Source organism: Ceratotherium simum, chromosome 34, assembly GCF_057802395.1.
Source record: "Ceratotherium simum simum isolate JZ-2026a chromosome 34, ASM5780239v1, whole genome shotgun sequence".
NCBI classification, from domain to species: domain Eukaryota; kingdom Metazoa; phylum Chordata; class Mammalia; order Perissodactyla; family Rhinocerotidae; genus Ceratotherium; species Ceratotherium simum.
In genome coordinates this window covers 8,813,151-8,831,499 of record NC_141933.1, presented here as the reverse complement: position 1 = coordinate 8,831,499, position 18,349 = coordinate 8,813,151, and the positions used below count along the sequence as shown (strand labels likewise).

The 18,349-nt window shown below is 58.1% G+C and overlaps 1 protein-coding gene across 2 annotated transcripts in view; it reads right to left on the bottom strand.

Moving 5' to 3' along the window:
• The window catches only part of MACROD1 (mono-ADP ribosylhydrolase 1), a 147,498-nt gene extending 133,926 nt beyond the window's left edge, over nucleotides 1–13,572 (bottom strand). The window contains exons 1-3 of one of the 2 annotated variants that reach the window (XM_014792960.2): nucleotides 13,112–13,572; nucleotides 2,724–2,825; nucleotides 2,025–2,138 (exon numbers count right to left, since the gene is read on the bottom strand). In XM_014792960.2, coding sequence (XP_014648446.1) covers nucleotides 2,025–2,138; nucleotides 2,724–2,825; nucleotides 13,112–13,382 — 487 coding nt within the window. In that variant the 5' untranslated portion in view covers nucleotides 13,383–13,572. The remainder of the gene's footprint in view (nucleotides 1–2,024; nucleotides 2,139–2,723; nucleotides 2,826–13,111) is intronic. The other variant, XM_004437530.3, reaches the window with a different exon arrangement.
• Nucleotides 13,573–18,349: the final 4,777 nt, after the last annotated feature.

The following is an 18,349-nucleotide window of genomic DNA, read 5'->3' as shown; positions in this document are numbered from 1 at the left end:
GATCCCAGGAAAACACGCCAAGAGGTGTTAGGTAAACTGAGGCAAGCAGGGGGAGGCGAAAGCTGGTCATCTGTGGGAGGTGCCCAGCATCCCGTGGCATTCTGGGACAAGGTTGACGCCCCGAGTGACGACGGTGGCATCGATTCCAGCACCGACAACCATGGCAGGTGCTGAGCACTCAGTTCTGCCAGGTGCTGCATGAGCGTCACGGTTCTCGAGCATCGCGACAACCTGGTGGGTGGGTTTTCTACCATCTCTACTGTGTGAGGAGGAAATAGAAACCCAGGCAGGTACACGGGGAAGGGGAGTCCCTGGAGAGACACCGCAAATGCCGCCACCCCCGGCCCCGGCGCAGCGAAATGGAGCCAGGACCGAAGTGCTCTCCTGAGCGCATGAGAGGCTGACCGAGCCGCCGCGCTCGGGGTCCGGCCAGGCACAGGGCACTTAGCGAGAGCCATTAATCAGCCAGCAGCCCCGCGTGCGCCTCCAGAGCCGCCACCTCGCTCCATCTGCAGCCCGCCGACGCCCCGCCTCGGGCCCACGCGCTCCCTCCTGGCCAGCCAGCCGCCAACCCAGCCGGGAAGGAGCTGAGAAGATGCCCCACTTTTCCTTCTGGCCACTTCGCAGCTCAGCAAGGAAAGTGCCAGCAGGGCACCTCCCACACCCTTGCCAGGGATGGACAGAGCCAGGGGCACTGGGCAGGGCAGCCCCACTGGCCTGTCAGACTGTCCCCTCAGCCAAGGCCCAAGGCTCTGTCCTTACACCCCAGCCAGCCCCTCCTGGGTCTAGGCAGCAAGAAGGCCCTTCTCCCCCGGGCCGCTAAGACATCTGCCACCCAGCTCAGCTGGACTTAGCCCCGTGTCTCCCCAGATGGACTCGCAGACCTCGCTGCCTCCCAGCGTCCCAATGGCCCAAGGGAAACACAGCAGAAACCCAAAGGTGACTCGCGCTCCCTCTGCTCCAAGTCTTTGCGTGACTGGTCACCTGTGTGCTCAGATGGGCGATGTGGGGGAGGGGACACCCGTGCCACTGCACAGCTCTGCAAACATCGGCGGGAGATGCACAGAGCAAGGCCACGGCCAGATATGCAACCCAGAGCACAAACAAGTGGGCCCGGAGCGGCCGAGCAGCCACCACTCTCGGGTCCCATGCGCCCGGTCACTCAGCACTGACACCACCGTGTCCCAGAGTCACTCGGCCACTCCACTCCTGGCCAGGACTGGGGTCAGACACAACGGCTGCAAGCCCAAGGGTGAGACGAAGGAGACCTAAGACGCTCCTGGGGAGCCTGAGACACACAGCGGGGGGCTTCCCTGTCAGTTGGCGCCCAGGTCTCCAGACCTTTCTCGAAGAAGAAGCAGCTCCTTCTTGAGATGCTCGGCAACCACAGTGAGGGATTCGGCCCCCACTCGCCCTTGACCCATGAGCCACCTGTGCACCCGCCCCTGACACCCCACTCCTGACCTCGGCCAGACAACCACCGCCGGGGAGGAGGGCAGCCACCTTCCTCCTCCCCCAAGAGCGGGGAGAAGCAGCGGGCTCCTTGACTCTTCACAATAAACCACCAAGCCAGCAGAGCTGCCGTAGGAAGCTGAGCGCGGGGCACAGGGCCTCTGTCCCCGCCTGTCCCCCACAAGCTCCCTCGCCCACCCCAGGTCCGCAGGAAGGCCGTGGTCAGGGCCATTGGCAGCCCCCGAGGTCGGACCACCCCGTTCTGGCCTCCGCCTTCCTGGCAGGGCAGCCTAGCGCAATTCCAGCCGAGCTCTCTCCCTTCCCAGCCGCTAATGGATCTCAGAGCCGCTCGGGCAAGGTGCCCCCGACACAGTGGGTTGGGATTTCAAGGGGAGAGGAGTCTGAGCGGCCGACACGCTGGGCTCCCGCGGCACCAGCAGGCCAGCCTCGTCCGGCACTCAAGCCTCGCTGGAGCCAGAGGCCGTCCACCCGTGCCTGGAATGGCAGACCAGAGCAAAGGCGACGAGGGGCCACCCGGGCTCTGGCTCAAACGGCCAGAAGCCCCCACTCACCGGCGTTGACGATGGCGTCCACCTCCAGCTTGGTGATGTCGCCTCGGAACAGGGAGATCTTCTCGTTGAGTTGCTTGTCCTTCTTGTACTTGGGGTCTTCCACCTTCGTGGCCCCTGGAACAAGCAGAGGTGGGGAGTCACGGAGAGGCCCCCACTGCAGTGACCCACCAGTGCCCACAGCCAGGCGCGCCTCCATCAATGCCTCCACCTCCAGAGGCGGCCAGCCGCGTGGTGCCCGGTGACACTGGTGGGGACAGCCCACACTGATCAGGTGCGTACTGCGTGCAGCACACACTGGGTCTCCTCTACTCTTCACAACAACGTTACGTCATCCATCCCCATTTGACAAACGTGGAAACCGAGGCCCAGGCGGGTTAAGTGACTTGCCCGTTACTGGTTACCAGGACTGCGATTTTCAGGGTGCTTACCAGCACGCCCCACAGCTTCAAACCCCAGCTCTGACGACCGTGCGATCATGGATCCAGGGCTCAGTTTCCCAAAAGTATAACGCGGATAAAAATCGAACCCGCCCCAGGCCGTGTTAATAACTAAGACAGGTGCCCCGTGCCACGTGCCCGCACAGAGCGAGCACTCAACAATGCTCCTGAGATTCTTCCTCTTGACCTCGTCCCTACGACTCTCCCGAGACACGGGTCAAAGTGCCAAACAGCCGGCTGGGCCTCCCCGAGCAGGGCCTACCTTTCGCAGTCTCCTTCCAGGTGGGGATCTTCTTCAGCCGGATGAAGTCTCGGCAGAAGTAGTGTTCCTCCCGCTGCTTCTCACTCAGGCCCTTCAGAAAGGCTGCAGGGAGGGGTGGGGCAGGCAGGACGGAGAGTCAGGGGGGCAGGGAGAGGAGCAGTCCGCGAGGCTCCCCTACCCGCAAAGCGCTCCCCGCCTCACGGGGACTCTGGCCTCGTCCAAGGATGCAAACCAGCCCTACACACGTCCATCCTTCCCACAGGCACACGGGGAGGGAGGGCCACGCCACCTCTGTCAGAGCCTGGAGGCCCCCAGAATGTCGTGCCCCACACTTTTTGTTCAGGAGGGGAAACTGAGGCCCAGGGAGGCGGAGGGCATCTCTCAGGCACCACAGACGTGAGTTCAGAATTCAACTCTGCTACTTCCCAGCTGCTGCGTCCACACCTCTGGGTCCCTAATTTCTTCGTTTATAGAATGACGGCCCTGGCAGAATAATTTCAAGCTTACTCACGCATGCTAAGGCCACGCAGGTTGGTGGCACTGAATCAGTGACATTATCAATCTGTTACATCATCAATCAGTTACATTATCAATAAGTTACATCATCAGTCAGTTACATCATCATTGTCATTATTTGTAGGCGGCAGGACACAGGGAGCCAGGACAACTATCCTCAAAGAGCCACAGAGCCAAGCAGAGCTGGTGCCTGTTCACGACGTGCCCCCCAGCACTGGCAGAGGGCTCCCCATGGACAGATGCCCTGCGGGGGCCTCTCCAGCGTGAACCAAGGGAGCAGCTGGAACTGTCCCGACTTCCCAGATGAGCAAACAGGGGTTCAGGGAGGTTAGGAGGCCACACGTGGTCACGCAGCTGGTGAGTGCAGCGTGCCCATCCGCTCACTGGGCTGGCGCCCCTGCTCCAGCCGGCCGGGCCTGGCCCTCCCTGTGGGCAACACCAGGCAGAGCACTGAGCCCCCACTGGAGGCTTCTCGTCCGAGTGGCGGTCCGGCTCGCAGCTCGCGGGCTCCCCCTGCCGGCCTGAGGCCACCTGGGCAGCCAGGCTCGGCTCAGCCTTGCTCCCCTCCACTGACCACACGCTGCCCAGACGGAGCAGCCCACGCTGACCCCGGGGTGGGGGCAACAAACACCAAATGCCACAATCAAGGAGCTCAAAATGCATCAGAAAATGTGCAGAGGTGGGAGGGCAATTAGAGGAGGTGGGGGGAGAGGAGGGGTTTGCCTTCTGGAGCCTTCAGTGGAAAGGGCTGTGAGGGGCAGGTATTCAAGAGATAGGTAGGTCCCCGTGTGTGCCCTTCGCCTCGACAAAGTCCAAGCCTCTGGTCCTCACGGATGCATGAGGAGCACGGAAAGGGCCCAGCCCACAGTCCGGCTCAGCACTATGGGGGGTTATTATAAAAGCCCACAGCACCCCGAATCTGCTTCACCCGCAGCTCAAGCCAGAGCCACGCCTTCCGGCAGACACTTCCCACCTCCTTCCACAAACACCTATGACAGACATGCAGGTCCTGCCTTCAGTGCTGGGGACACAAGCCCCAACAAGTGGGTCCTGGCCCTCGAGACCCTACAATCCAGCAGGGGAGACAGAGGTTGACCAGGCTCTACCCAATGGAGTAAGTAACCCAAACCCCAAGAAGCACGGAGAGGGGACGTTCAGGGGGCTGGGAGAGGAGGTGCTGGGACCCACAGCCCACGGGGGCTTAAGTGAGACTCAGAAGAGGAGTCAGAGGTGACCAGGGCAGGGAAGGGTGTTCCACCAGCTGGAACAGCATGTTCGAGGTCCTGGGTGAGTGAAATCCAGAGTGTGGAGTGGGGAATGGGGGCAGGCACAGGGGGAAATGATGCTGAGAGGAGGCAGGCCGACTGCGGGGCCACCAAGGCCTGTTAAGGACAGACCTCATCCCAGGGGCCACCATAATCAGATCAGAAATGCTCTCACCAGATAGAGACTAAGATCCCCCAAGCCTGAGCAATGCCATTTTCCTTCTAAGAGGCTGAGGGTATCCTAGCGTGGATGGTCCCCAGCGTGGATGGTCCCTTCTGTCACCAGCATCCCTCGATGCTCACAGCCCATTTCCCTGCCCCCCTTCTCAAGGGGGTCCCTCCCCACTGGCACATGACCTCACGCACCATCTGAGAAACCGGCCGGGGGCTCCCACTTAAATGCTCCTTTCTTTGTGTGTTGGGGGAATGTCGGGGGGGGGGGGGCTGGTATCCGGAAGGAACTGAAGTGCTTGTGCGAGCCTCAGTTGTCCTCTTCTGCTAAATGGGGCTATGCGAAACTCCCTCCCGCGTTAAATGAGAAGGGGAACAGGCTTAGCTGGGGACAGGGCAAAGGTACCCCAGAGCAAAGAGCAGACCGTGGAGGGGAGGCCCGCTGCAGCCAGGCTCTGCAATTTGCATGCAGATCAGGCAGCTAATAAATATTCATCGAGCATGCACGTGCACCCAGCCTGGGGATGGGGGGCAAGGGGAGGCCTGGACAGCTTCCTGGGGGAGGTCCCTCCAACTTCTCTGGTCTGCCCCAGGTGCTGCAAATCACTAGAGAAAATCCCATCGCCAAGCGGATGGCTCCCTCTGAATTCTGGATCTCCCCTCAGCAGCCTTTGGAGGTGGGTCCCCCCCCTTCTCCCCTCTCCCAAGCCTCCCCAACTTGTTCTCCAGCCATCGACTTGTCCTCCAGCCATCGACGCTGCCTCCTCCTCCCACCAAGCCAGGAGGCCCGCCACCTGCCCACACCTGGTCCTCCCTCCCTCAGGTCACCAGGCACCAAGGTCCTTCCCCCCAGCGGAAGCGATGGCTCACCTTCCAGAGAACTCGCTCCTGCGGCTCCCCCTCCCTGTCCTGTCTGCCCTCAAACACCCTCTCATGGCCCCATCTTTTAAAACAAAACCCTCCCTCGACCCTGCATGCCAGCTTCGGCCTCACTTCTCTGCCCCCGGCCTCCTCTGTCTACACTCGCCATCTCCACGTCCTCCCTCCCATGCTCCCCTAGCCCACACCCGCCTGGCTGAGACACCACCCGGGCCTCGTGGTCCGACACAGGGGCCCCTCCTGTCCTCCCCTGTGCACTCTGGACCCCCAGCCCTCTTCTCCCTCAGGACGCCCCTCCCCTGGGCCCACCCGCCTCACAGGCCCTCCTTCCCACTCTCCAGCTGCCTCCCCTCGTCCTCAATCTACACCCTCCCGCTACGTCTTCACATCAATTCCAGGCGTTCACAACCCTCTTTACGCTAATGATCCCGAGGCTGCACTTCCGGCCCCTCATCTCCCTGCCTAGTCCCTGCTCTCATCCCCAAATTCCACAAGTGCCAAACTGAACTTGACTCCGTCCCCCCAAAACATGTTTATTTCACCCCTCCGTTCCTCCCCCATCTCAGCGAACAGCCCCAGACTTTGCTGTCATCGCTCTCTAGATCCTTCCAGAAGCCCCCAACTCCCAGCCGACTCCCCGCGTCCACCCTATCGCCTGCTCCTCACACAGCAGCCGAGGGATCTCAGGAAGATAAGTCAGAAGCTGTCTCTCGGTTTAAAGCTCAGTTCAAACTCTGAGTCCTTATCGTGGCCCACACGACAGCCCTGCCTCTCCCTCCCCAACTCCCGTGCCACCCTCCCCACTGCACCTCACTCTGCCCCCTCCGCCTCCTGCCTCCTCCGGCAGGCCACACAGATCACCCGCCTGTTCCTCCACAGCCAGGTTGTCTCCTGCCTCAGGGCCTTTGCACCTGCTGTGCCCCCTGAGTGGCCTTCCTTTGCAATGCCCTCCTCATTCTTCCCCGCTCCCAGAGTAGGCCCCTCCCCTACAAGCTGTGCTTTATTCCTTACTTGCCCTTGTTCCTTGCTTGCCCTTGGCCACATGGGGATCTGTCGTGCGTACGCTGGATTCCCGCCACCTGGCACAGTGTACGCCATGTGTGAGCATCGTGGGCGTCCGTGGGATGAATCAGTGAACGAATGAGCTGAGACCTGAAGGTCGAGGGCAAGTTTGCTAAGAGAACAGAGCCTTCCAGGCAGAGGGAACAGGGTGTGCAAAGCCCCGGGGTAGGAGAGAGCATTCGGGTGGAGAAATGGAGAGAAATCTAGAACAGCTGGACCGAAGAGCAAAAACAAAGCTGCAACAGCCACCTCGGCTTGTCTCCCCAGGCACAGGAAGGCGTGAGCGGGCCCCGCTCCAGGCTACTACTGTGGCCGTGACTGCTCTCCTGCTCCTTGGTGCCACCAGGTTTGGGCTCGTGACCTGCCGACACCGTGTCCATGGCGAGTCACTCACCCTCTCTGAGCCTCAGTTTTCTCATCGCTAGAATGGGGACACTCAGGCCCTTCCCGGGACCCAGTGAACAAGAAGGGGCGGTGAAAATATTTTGTAAGCTACCAAGTGCAATATACACATCAGATACACTCACTCCTTCCCGTAAGAGAAAGGAGAGGACCAAAGCAAGACCAAATGTGGGAAAGGACATTTTTTTTCCAACTTGGGGGCATAGGAGGTAGAGGAGCTTCTTAAATTATTTGAGTCCCCATATTTGTCATCTTGCACAACTGGGACCAAAGACATCCCCCCGCTGAGGCCTGGGTGTGCCCAAGGGCGGGTACTGCCCGCCAGCTGGACCCGGGGCCAGGAAGTGAATGCGTCTGCTGTGACACCGGAGGGACAGGTCTACAGGGACCCAGACCAACCCCATAGGACTCTCAGTGCTGAGTCTCTCTGGCTGGGGCAGGCCCCAGGTACACCACGGAAGCAGGCTGGGGTGCCTAGAGATGGCTCAGGTCCCTGAACAGACACCATCTGGCAGATGCCCCCACTTTGCTTTATAGAAGAAGCAGAGCCATCTGCCCTGGCCACAGGCAAGCCGGGGGGGACCCAGCCCAAGGTTCTTTCCTGCACTGTCCCCCCAGTATCCACGGCCTGGTCTGAGTGACCCACAGCCCGCATGGCCCCCTCTCTCCAGCAAAGTCCAAAAGACAGCTCCACTTCCCAGAGATGGCACAGGAAGACAGCCAAAGCTCCCGGCTCTGCCACCAGCCAACCGGGCGCCGACCTTGGGGACATCTGTCAGCCTGTCCCTTCCAGTCCGTGGTCCCTAAGCACACACCTCTCAAGGCCACGTGCCAGGTACCACGTCCTCATCTCCAGAACAAGGTTGCGGCCTGGCTAATCCCTGAGAATCGTACACGTCTCTGATTTTGGGGGAAGGAGAAGACGACTGATCTCTCCACCAGCCCCAAGAAACCAAGGGCCATCTCCATCGCCTCTGCTTCCTCGGCCAGCCGGGGGCCCCAGGCCCTCCTCACTCACTCTGGAAGGAGCAGAAGCAGGAACCCTAAGCTTGGCATACGCCCCACGCCTTTATAACAGGCTCTACCTCCTTCTCCCAGCAGGACAGATGTGTACTTAAAGCACAAGTGAGTTTTATTTTTCTTATAAAAGATGTATAACATACGTTTTAATTTTCTTTCTTCTTTGGAGAGGCGAGAGTATTTCTCAGCTCAGTGAGACAGGTGTTGTAAAAATATGTTGGCAGTAAATTTTGATGGGGAGGCCCGACCCCGGACGAAGCTTTGAGCAGCTCCCGGGCAGGAGAGCCGAGCTGGAGGAAGCGGACTGCGCCAGGACCATAAAGAGCAGCGGGCGAACAGGAATTCAATGATGTGTTTTAAGAAGTGTCTTGATGGCACTTTGCAAGACGGCAATTGGAAAGGTGAGGGCGGGCTGGCGCGGAGGGAGGTTCCTCTGCTGGGGAAGGCCGGGTGGGCAGGGCTGATCACAGTGGGGCTCTGGGAACACCGCGGCAGGGGCATCAATCATCGGGGCTCCCTGTCCCCCAAGAGCGGGGACCCGTCAAAGCCCGTGGCACAAGAAACAGGGAGACAGCATGAGTACCTGGGAGCCTTTCTGCTCTCGCTAGGCCGCCTCATCTCTGCCCACACTGGGACGGACCAAGGCTGCTTCCCCAGAAGACAGGGGGGAGAAGCCCCCCAATTCCAGGTGTGCCTGGGAAATTTCCCGGTTCGGCAGTCACATCAGATAAATCATCCATTCTGCACGAAACTCCGCGGGGGATGAAATGAGTCCTCGCCCCTGCCCAGAGCAAGCTGAGGCCGGAAGATGTGAACCTACCCTGAGCCACCAGGGACAGGGAACTCAGGATATGCAGGATCAGGGCTCAGCATTTGAGACGGGGGAGACAAATTTGCAGGAGCCCAGTGTCGCCGTGGCCAGAGCAGAGCAGAGAGAGGAGAGAGGCCCCAGGGGCGACAAGGAAGGGGGACCCTCTGGGGGTCTCTGATGTGATGCCAGCCCAATCTACAAATCGGGCGCCGTTGGCCCCATTCTACAGATGAGGAAACCGAGGCTCAGGGAGCGTGGAAGGAGTGGCGGTGGGGCTTGCCCACGTCTGATGACACCAATGCCCGCTCTCTCTGTGGCACACAGCCCTGCCCCTGCCGCAGGCTGGAACAAGGATCCACGGCCCTTCTCCTGGAGGCGAGGCCCGTCCTGTGGTGACACAGCCCCCAGATGCCCCAAGGGCCCAACCTTAAGTCCCCTCACACCCAACTGCCTTTACAGCATGACTGTTTCCATAATTTCTGATGAAAAGGCATTACTGGGGGGATAATAAGGCACCCAAGAACTGAAGGCATTAAATTAGAGAAATTAACCCCTGGCCAGTGAAATGAGATACTGCAGAGGTCTCCCAAAAGGCTGAATGTCTCCTAGGCAGGGAGATCCAACCCAATGGTATTTACTTACCTAGACGGAGAATGGGTCCACAAAGTGGGCAGTCAGCTTGAAGACAGAGAAAACAGATGCCTAGAGTGAGGCACAATCTGCCCAGAGGACTCACTGGGCCGGGGGCCGGGGTGTCCTCACCCAGGGCCCGGAGCAGGCACTCAACACTGCATACAGACTGAAATGCTGAGCGACCGCCCAGGGGAGGAGATCCTCGGTGGGTAGGACCCCCCTGGCAGGGAAGCTTGCCCAGGCTGCCCAGGGAAGTGGGATCAGCTTCCGAAATCATTCAACCAGCTCCCCAGTTGAGAACGACATGTTGCTGAGCAAACTTAAGACTATAATCTGGCTTCCACGTGGCTTTTCCACAAAAAGAGGAGGCCCTGTCCAGGCACACGTGAGTTTCCAGACCCACTGCTACTAGAGTTTCCCACTGTGAACTGCACATCAACTTTCTGATCTATACATCAGTCTCTCACAAGTTTGGTTACTGTGTGCCAGTGTTTGAGAGAGGATCATCTCAGGCACAGATGGGCATTTCGAGGCCTGTCTAGGTATATCCCCAAGAGAAAAGAGCACACATGTCCATGAAAGACATGTACAAGAATATTCAGAGCAGCTTTATTCCCAACAGTCCCCAAACTGGAACCCAAATGCCCATCAACAGGAGAATGGGCACACAAACTGTGGCCCATCCACACCATGGAATATTGCGCAGCAATAAAAAAGAGCAAACTGTTGGCACACCCAATAATGTGGACACATCGCACAGATATTGAAGGAGCCAGACACGCTGTTTGCCACTGTCCATATGAAGTTCAAGAAGAGACAAAACCAATAGATAGAAGAAAGATTGGGAGCCGGCCGGGTGGCACAAGCAGTTAAGTGTGCACGCTCTGCTGTGGCGGCCAGGGGTTCACGGGTTCGGATCCCGGGCACGCACAGACACACCACTTGTCAAGCCATGCTGTGGCGTTGTCCCATGTAAAGTAGAGGAAGATGGGCATGGATGTTAGCCCAGGGCCAATCTTCCTCAGCAAAAAAAGAGGAGGATTGGCAGATGTTAGTTCAGGTCTGATCTTCCTCACCAAAAAAAAAAAAAAAAGAAGAGAGATTGGCTCTAGGGGGTACCAATTAGAAAGGGGCTCAAACGAATCTTCTGGGGTGATGGCAGTGTTCTACCAGTGGTTGCACACTTGGACGTTTCTGTAAAAGTACACTGGCCACACACTTAAGGCCTGTACACTTGATGTACTTCACTGTACAACAGAACTCAGCTCAAAGTGTCAAGTGACTGTCACAAAAAAAAGGTGTGGGGTCTTCAAGGACCAAGGCTCAGACCCCAATCAGAGGCAGAGGCCAGTTGATCCTCTTCCCCTCCAAAGGTGGAATCCAGTTTCCCTCCCGTAAATGTGGGCCAGACCCCGGGACTCGATTCAAAGCCCTAGAAGAGAGTGGGAGAGATGGTGTGGGACTTTGAAGACTAAGTCACAAAAAGGCACAGTGGCTTCCGCGGCGGTCTCCTTGTGCTCCCTGACTTAGATCACGTGCTCTGGGGGAAGCCAGCTGCCACGTTTTGAGGACACTCAAGCAGCCCCGTGGAGAGGCCCCGGGGGTGAAGAACTGAGGCCTCCAGCCAACAGCCATCTCACGTGAGTGAGCCCCCTGCGGACAGCTCACTCCAGCCCTAACCCAGCCCCAGCCGACCTCTGACCCCCAGCCAAGCTCCTCCCAACTTTCTGACCCTCAGAGGCTGTGAGAGAATAAATGTTTACTGTTTGAAGCCACTAAATTTGGAGGTAATCCATCACTCGAGAATAGATAAGTAAAACACAGGGAGATCTCTCTGCATCTTATCCCCATAAGCCACCATGTGACGCCTGCTGGGGTTCCTGGGGCAAGACCGCCCTCCTCCCGCTGCCCGAGGGACACTGGAGCTCAGGCGGCCCCCACCTGCCATGGTTTCCTCGCAGCGTTGACCTTGACCTGGCATGGTCCCACTGGCTTGACCACATTCTCTATTCTGGCTTCTCCCACCGAAGCAGAAGGGCGGGGCCCTGGCCTGACTGCTCACAGCTGAGTCCCCGGCACCAGGACAATGCTGGCCACACAGAAGGCACGCGATAAAAATGGAGCAGAGGCATGAATGGAAATCCAGCTCCGAGCACAGACACCGCAGCGGCCTGGGACTCGGCCGCCTGCTTCATGCGGTCTGGAAGTTTTCAGCAGCACCAAGGAACAGGAGGGGTGGGGAGCTGGATCCTAGAGATAGCGGCAGATCCGGGAACAGGTGCCCAGGCCGGGCCTCCCTTGCTCTCTTCCCCACTACCCTGGGCTGCTGTTCTCTGACACAGAAAGGGAAGCAGGGCTCCCTGAGGGACAGTCCCCTGCCAGCAGACTCTGCCAGCCCGCCCCCCCCCCCGATCCCTGCCATGACCAGCGTTCTGGGCCCAGGGCTGTGGGCGTGACAGGCGCTCCGTGCGCTCAGGGACCAAAGCCCAGTGCTTTCTGCCGGCACTTTAAGATTCCAGCGAAGGCAACGCATTTCAGGGGTAAGTCATCTGGAACTCTACCTCCAATCCCGAGAGGACGCCTTCCCTTACCCCCAGCCAGGCCCGCCCCAGGCGGGCCCTCCCAGCCCCATTGGCTGCACCCACTCTGCCACGCGGGCCCAGCCAATGAGCCCGCTTCCCTGCGCTTTTGAAAGGGGATCCAGCTGGGAATGGTTACAGGCGCCCAGGAGCAGGCCCTGAAGGGCAGGGGCAGACGGGCGGGCAGCCGGGGCTATTTGGGGCCCTGCAGGTCGGGTTCCCTGTCCTCCCTGCTCTGTGCCGGGTCCAGAGTCCAGCACTGGGACTCCTGCCCCACCAGGACGCAGGCCCTGACCAAAGCTGAAGGAAGTGGCTTGATTCCTGCGGGAGAGGGGGTCATTGTTTTTCTCACAGACACAACACCCCATTTCTGCCCTGCCCCCCAACCCCTGGGCCCTGTGTCCCCCAGGAATGGGGGAGAGACTGTTCACAAGAGGCCAGAGGCCAGGGACGAGGGGAAAATGGCACCAGACCACGTGCCCAGAGAGGCAGGCCCTCAGGGTAGGGGTGCAGTGGAGGCAGAAGGAGGCCACTCCGTGGGGCTATCTGATCCCACCAGTGGGCCACCAGGCCCACAGCTGTCCCCTCAGCCCATTCCCTGCCACTCTGCCTAAAATGTCACCACTTGAGAAACCATACTATGCAAAGCTTCAGGAGTTCAGGAGCCTAACGTCAGCTCTGCCACAAACTCCAAGTGACCTTGTGCAAATCCGCTCAGGCACTGGGCCTCAGTTTCCCTCCTGCACGAGAGTAAGGTGGGAGGTCCAGGATGATCTCTAGGGGTGCCCTGCGGCCCATTCCAGTGGGGTAAGGGAACCCCCATAACACAGCCCCCGACAGGGCACCTGGACCTGGTCTGAGGTGAAGTGGTTTGTTGGTCTGGGCACGGGGGCCGTGGCTGTGAACAGGGGGGTTCACACCAGAGCATATGGGGCCTTAACTTCCCCAGGTCTCTGGGTGGAGGAGGCTGCTGGTGTGTTGCTGTCCAGCCGGGGAAGGCCCGGGTGGGGCCGCCCTCGCCCCTCGCGCCCCCCTCCTGCTTACACTTACATTTTGCCTCCTTCCAGTCGGTGGAGGTGCTCAGGTCCACCTTCGCCGCCATGGCCAGGGGGGCCCAGGTGCGCACCCCGACTCTGCGCCCCACCGCCGCCGCCCCACAAGCCCCAACTCCCGCTGGGGTCTGCGCGCGGGGGGCGGCCGCACTGCTGCGGGTCCGTGGGGCCCCCGCCAAGGGGCCGGGCCAGGAGCGCGGGGCGACCAGCAGCTGCCCGGCGGCGCGCAGCTGTGCCAGGCGGCCGGACACTCGGCTCTGCAGAGACATGAGCGGGCGGCGCGGGGCAGCTCCCCGCCCACTTGGACTCTATTTACGGTGCTCGGGAGAGTCTCTCCCTTATTTACTCGGTGACTGGGTGGCGCGTGCCAGCCCGCGGGGACCTGCTCAGAGCCAGCGGGCCGCGCGGCCAGAAAACCCGGGCGCGCCGCTGGGCACCCTGGAACTTGTAGTCCCGGCCGCCGGACGGCCCCCGCACTCGTATACACACGTGCGCGCCCCGCCCGGGACTCTGCCCGCTCCCGGCGCTCGGCGGCGCGCCGCGCTGGAGCCTCCCCCAGCTCTCGGAGGGTCGCGCGGCCGCCTGGCGCCTCCCCTCGGGGCGGGCTCGCCGCCTCCAACTTCCTGATCGGCGGAGCCTCCCGCCCCCGGCCCTCCCCGCGGCCCCGGCGTGGTACCGAACTCGGAGGGCGCGGCCGGCCCTGCGGAGCGGAGCGCTTTGCAGCCGGGGCACCCGGCTTGTCTCCCTGCCGGGCACCCGGGCCCCGGCCCCACCCTTTTCCGCCCCCAGTCCCCGGGAGCCGCGGGTCCGGGCCGGCCGCGGGGAGGTGACAAGTGGCGCGAACGAGTACGTCCGGTTCGGCGACTTTCCCCAGGCCCCTGAGCCCCGGGGGCGGGCGGGGCGCGGCTGGAACCGAATCCAGAGCAGCCGGGGAGCAAGGGTGGAAATACGCAGTGGAATGTGAAGGCAGAAAACTCGAGTTCCGAGTGGCGTCCTCGGGTGGAAGAGTTGGGGTGACCTTTTTCTTTATATTTTTCCTATTTTTTTGCAAAGACTATGAAGATGGATTTTTTAATATAAATATTTTTATCTTTCTATACTATTAATCTTATTTGATAAATATAATAGTGGATATTTTTATAACCTGCGGAGAAGGAGCCAGAGTTCCAGAGAAGATTCCAGTACCAGCTTTGCCACCCTGGGGTCTACTGGCCCCTTGCGACTTGCTTCTTGAGCTGTAAATTAGGAAGACGGCGCTAGGGTTTGGCGCGTTGCAGACCTGCCCTGTGCTCAGGCCCCTCTGGCCCTGTGTGGCCATAACGCTCCACCGGGCTGCGGGGAGGACCACGGAATCCGCCTGTGGATGCTGCTAACACCACTGCCGACGCCCAAGAGAGGGTCAGCGGCAGACCTGCGCAGGGAGGTGGGCACACCGGCGAGATGAGAAGGGCCAAGGCCCACCATCATTCCAGGACCACCAGCAAGACCTGCGCCTCCTCCGGGAAAGGTCATGGAGATGAGTTCAGGATGCGGTAGTCACGCTGCCAGGCACGTCACCACTTGCCACTTCTCCAGTAACTCAGCAGTGCCAGAAAGGCCTTGCCAACTGCAGCCAGGACCGCGACCATTTACGGGGCACTAGGTGCCAGCCGGTGCCGTGCAAAGCACTCTGGTCCATTTGCTCTACCTCCATTAACTCCCACCAACCAGGGAGGCAGCACTGCCCCAGGGCACAGAGGAGCAGCTTGGACTGGCCCCAGGTCAACACAGCCTGTCAGGGTCAAAGCCCAGACTTGGGTCCAGGTTGTCTGGTTCCCATCTGTGCTCTGGAAACTGATGACACAGATGTCACTGATTCTGGAAATGAAGTATGTGGTGTCCCTGTTTATTAGTTTTCTATGGCTGCTGTTAACAAATTGCAAATTTAGTGGCTTAAACTAAACTTCAAACACAAATTTATCATCTTAAAGTTCTGTAGGACAGAAGTCTGACGGGGTCTCACTGGGCTAAAATCAAGGTGTTTGCAGGGCTGTGTTCCTTTCTGGAAGCTCTTCCTTGCCTTTTCCAGCTACCAGAGACCACCCACATTCCTTGGCTCCTGGGCCCCTCCCTGCATCTTCATAGCTGGTGATATTGCATCTCTCTGACCATTCTTCATAGCGGCCTTTCCCTCTGACTCTCTTCTGCTTCCCACTTCCATTTTCAAGGACTCTCGTGATTACGCTGGGCCCACTGAGATAATCCATGACAATCTATTTAAAGTCGGCTGATTAGGGGCTGGCCCCATGGCCTAGTGGTTAAGTTCGGCGTGCTCCGCTTCCGTGGCCCAGGTTCGGTTCCCAGGCACAGACCTAAACCACTCGGAGTGACCCACATACAAAATAGAGGATGATTGGCTCAAAATAGAGATGTTAGCTCAGGGCGAATCTTCCTCAGTAAAAAAAAAAAAAAGTAGAGTCTGCTAATTAGCCACCTTAATTCCATCTGCAACCTTAATTCCCCTTTGCCGTGTAATGAAACATAGTCACAGGCTCCGGGGATTAGGGATTAGCATGTGGACATCTTCGGGGGCCATTATTCTGCCTACTACACCCTTCCCGGTAAGGGAAGGACGATACAGGGACGGCAGCCATAGAACGTCCTGGTGCCCAATCAGGAGGCGGCCTTCTGCACGGAGCCTGAAATCCATGCCCCCAGGCACCCTGGACGCCCTGGGCGTCTGCACCAGTCCTGCTGCTGCTGCTGCTTGGGGTTCAGCTCTGTTCTCACGTGGCAGCCGGGTTAGAGAAGGTCCCAGGTAACAGCCCTCTGCCGTCTGGTCTGAGAGAGGCCTGAGCCACACGCGTGGGTGGGTGTGAGCAGGGAAGCACAATCTGACTGGACCTTTTCAGAGTTCCAGTTGGACCTTTTGGAAAAGGGAAAATTTTACCGGGTACCCAAAGTGTGTGTGTGTGTGTCAGGTGCATTCCAGGCAGAGGGACCCACAGAAGCAAAGGCCTGGAAGTCTGTGGAATGCCGAATCTTCCAGTGGGGCTGTAGCGTCGGGTGTTGTCAGCTGAGGATTTTTAATGTTGGAGGGGGGCTTTCATGCAGAAAAAAGCTACCTCCCTGCTGCTTGTGTTTAAATTAATACCGTATTTATTAAACTTATAAATTAAAAAAAAGAACTAGCTTTTCTTAAACATCCAAGTGCAACTTGCAAATCTAGTTTTCTATTTATAAATCTACTAATTTTTGTGTAAAAAATAAGAACAACTGCTTTCACTTTGATGAATATTTAATTAACTTACAGGTTCAGATGAAATTCTAAAAATGAAGGCCAATTACTTAGGTAATTAAAGTCACTAATAGATTTTAAACTACATTTTACGGAGTTGAAATAGCTGATTCTCTCAAACATCTCAAACTCTGAACAGAAGAGACTTGCACATCTAATAAGCAGGTATTTTTCCTTTTTTTTTTTTTTTTCTTTACAAACAGGGAGGGATGAGGGGTGAGGGCATCTTCACCCCCCCCACCTTACTCCGCCCTCCCCAGCCAAGCCTGTGTTTTTCTAATCAGTTAAGCAACTTTTATACACGAATAGATACAACTTATAAATATGGTAAATCAGTTCTCTTAAAAATTCAAACACTCTTTATGAACTTTGATCCTTTTTTACTGTCTTGGTTGTCTATTGCTGGGTAATAAATCACTAGAAGCTTACTGGTTTAAAATAACAACTAGGACTGGGAGTCAGCAGTTTGGGCCAGGATAAGCTGGAAGGTTCATCCGCTGGTCTTGTCGGGGTCACTCCTGTGGCCGCAGTCATCTGATGACCCAGCTGGGGCTGAGGGCCCAGGGTGGCCTCCCTCATGTGACTCGCAGTTGGTGCTGTCAGTGAGCCCCTTGGTTCTGCTCCACGTGGCCACTCATCCTCCAAAAGGCTAAGCTGGGCGTCTTCATGGCGTGATGGTCTCCAGGCCCTGCTCCAAGAGGGTAAAGCAGAGGCTGCCATGTCTCTTGAGGCCTGACCCAGGAGTCACACTACATCCCTTCCACCATGTTCAGTTGCACGGAATCACATGGTCGCGTCATTCAGTGCAGCTCACCAGGCCATCCCAGATTCAAGGGAGTGGAGAAATAGACTCAACCTCTTAATGAGAGGAGCAGCCAGATCCCATTGCAAAGGGATGGGAGGAATTCTCACAGCCATGTTGCGGCCAATCTACCACTCATGCTGCTCTGATTCAAATCAGAAATCAAATAGGGCAGATTGACTCAAGTGTTGCAAAACCTTAAACAAACACTCAGATATTCGCACGATGATTACAAAACTTATTCCTAAACTGGGACCAAGATTCTGGGTTTGCTTTGCCGGCTTCCATACCTTCCAGGGTTGCCAAGTCCACCCAGAGGAGCAGATCCACCGTCTCAGCAGGGCTGAAGGGGCCGCGAGATTCAGGACCACAGTACAGTGAGGGTTTCCTGCGACTGGTCTGAGATGTAAGACCGGAGAAGGACCCAGGAGAATTCTGCCAGATCTAAAGGGACCCCCCCCCCGCCCCCCGCCAAGTCCACTCCTCTCCCCAGGGGCTTAATTTTAAAGCTCAATGCATCACTGGTCCCTGAGAGTCTTTCAAGTTTCGGCTCCACCACATCTCACCCGCCATCTTCCGTCTTTTTATTTATTTATTTTTTTGGTGAGGAAGATCAGCCCTGAGCTAACATCCGATGCCAATCCTCCTCTTTTTGCTGAGGAAGATTGGCCTTGGGCTAACATCTGTGCCCATCTTCCTCTACTTTATATGGGACGCCCTCACAGCATGGCCTGACAAGTAGTGCATCAGTGCGAGCCCGGGATCCGAACCCGTGGACCCTCGGGCCGCTGAAGCGGAGCGCTCTCACTTAACTCCCACACCACCCGGCCAGCCCCGTTTTGTTTTTGTTTTTGTTTTGGTGAGGAAGATTCACCCTGAGCTAACATCTGTGCCAATCTTCCTCTAGTTTTTGTACGTGGGACGCCTGCCACAGGATGGCTTGATGAGCAGTGTGTAGGTCCACACCTGGGATTGGAACCCTCGAACCCTGGGCCGCCGAAGCAGAGCTCGCAAACTTAACCACTACACCACCGGGCCAGCCCCCATCTTCCGTTTTTTTACTGCCTCATTCCGGTGGATGAGCCTCGGCACCTCCGGTCCCCCTAACATCTCTGTGTGATCACAGTTTTGCAGATTATAATGCTCTCTTCATGTTT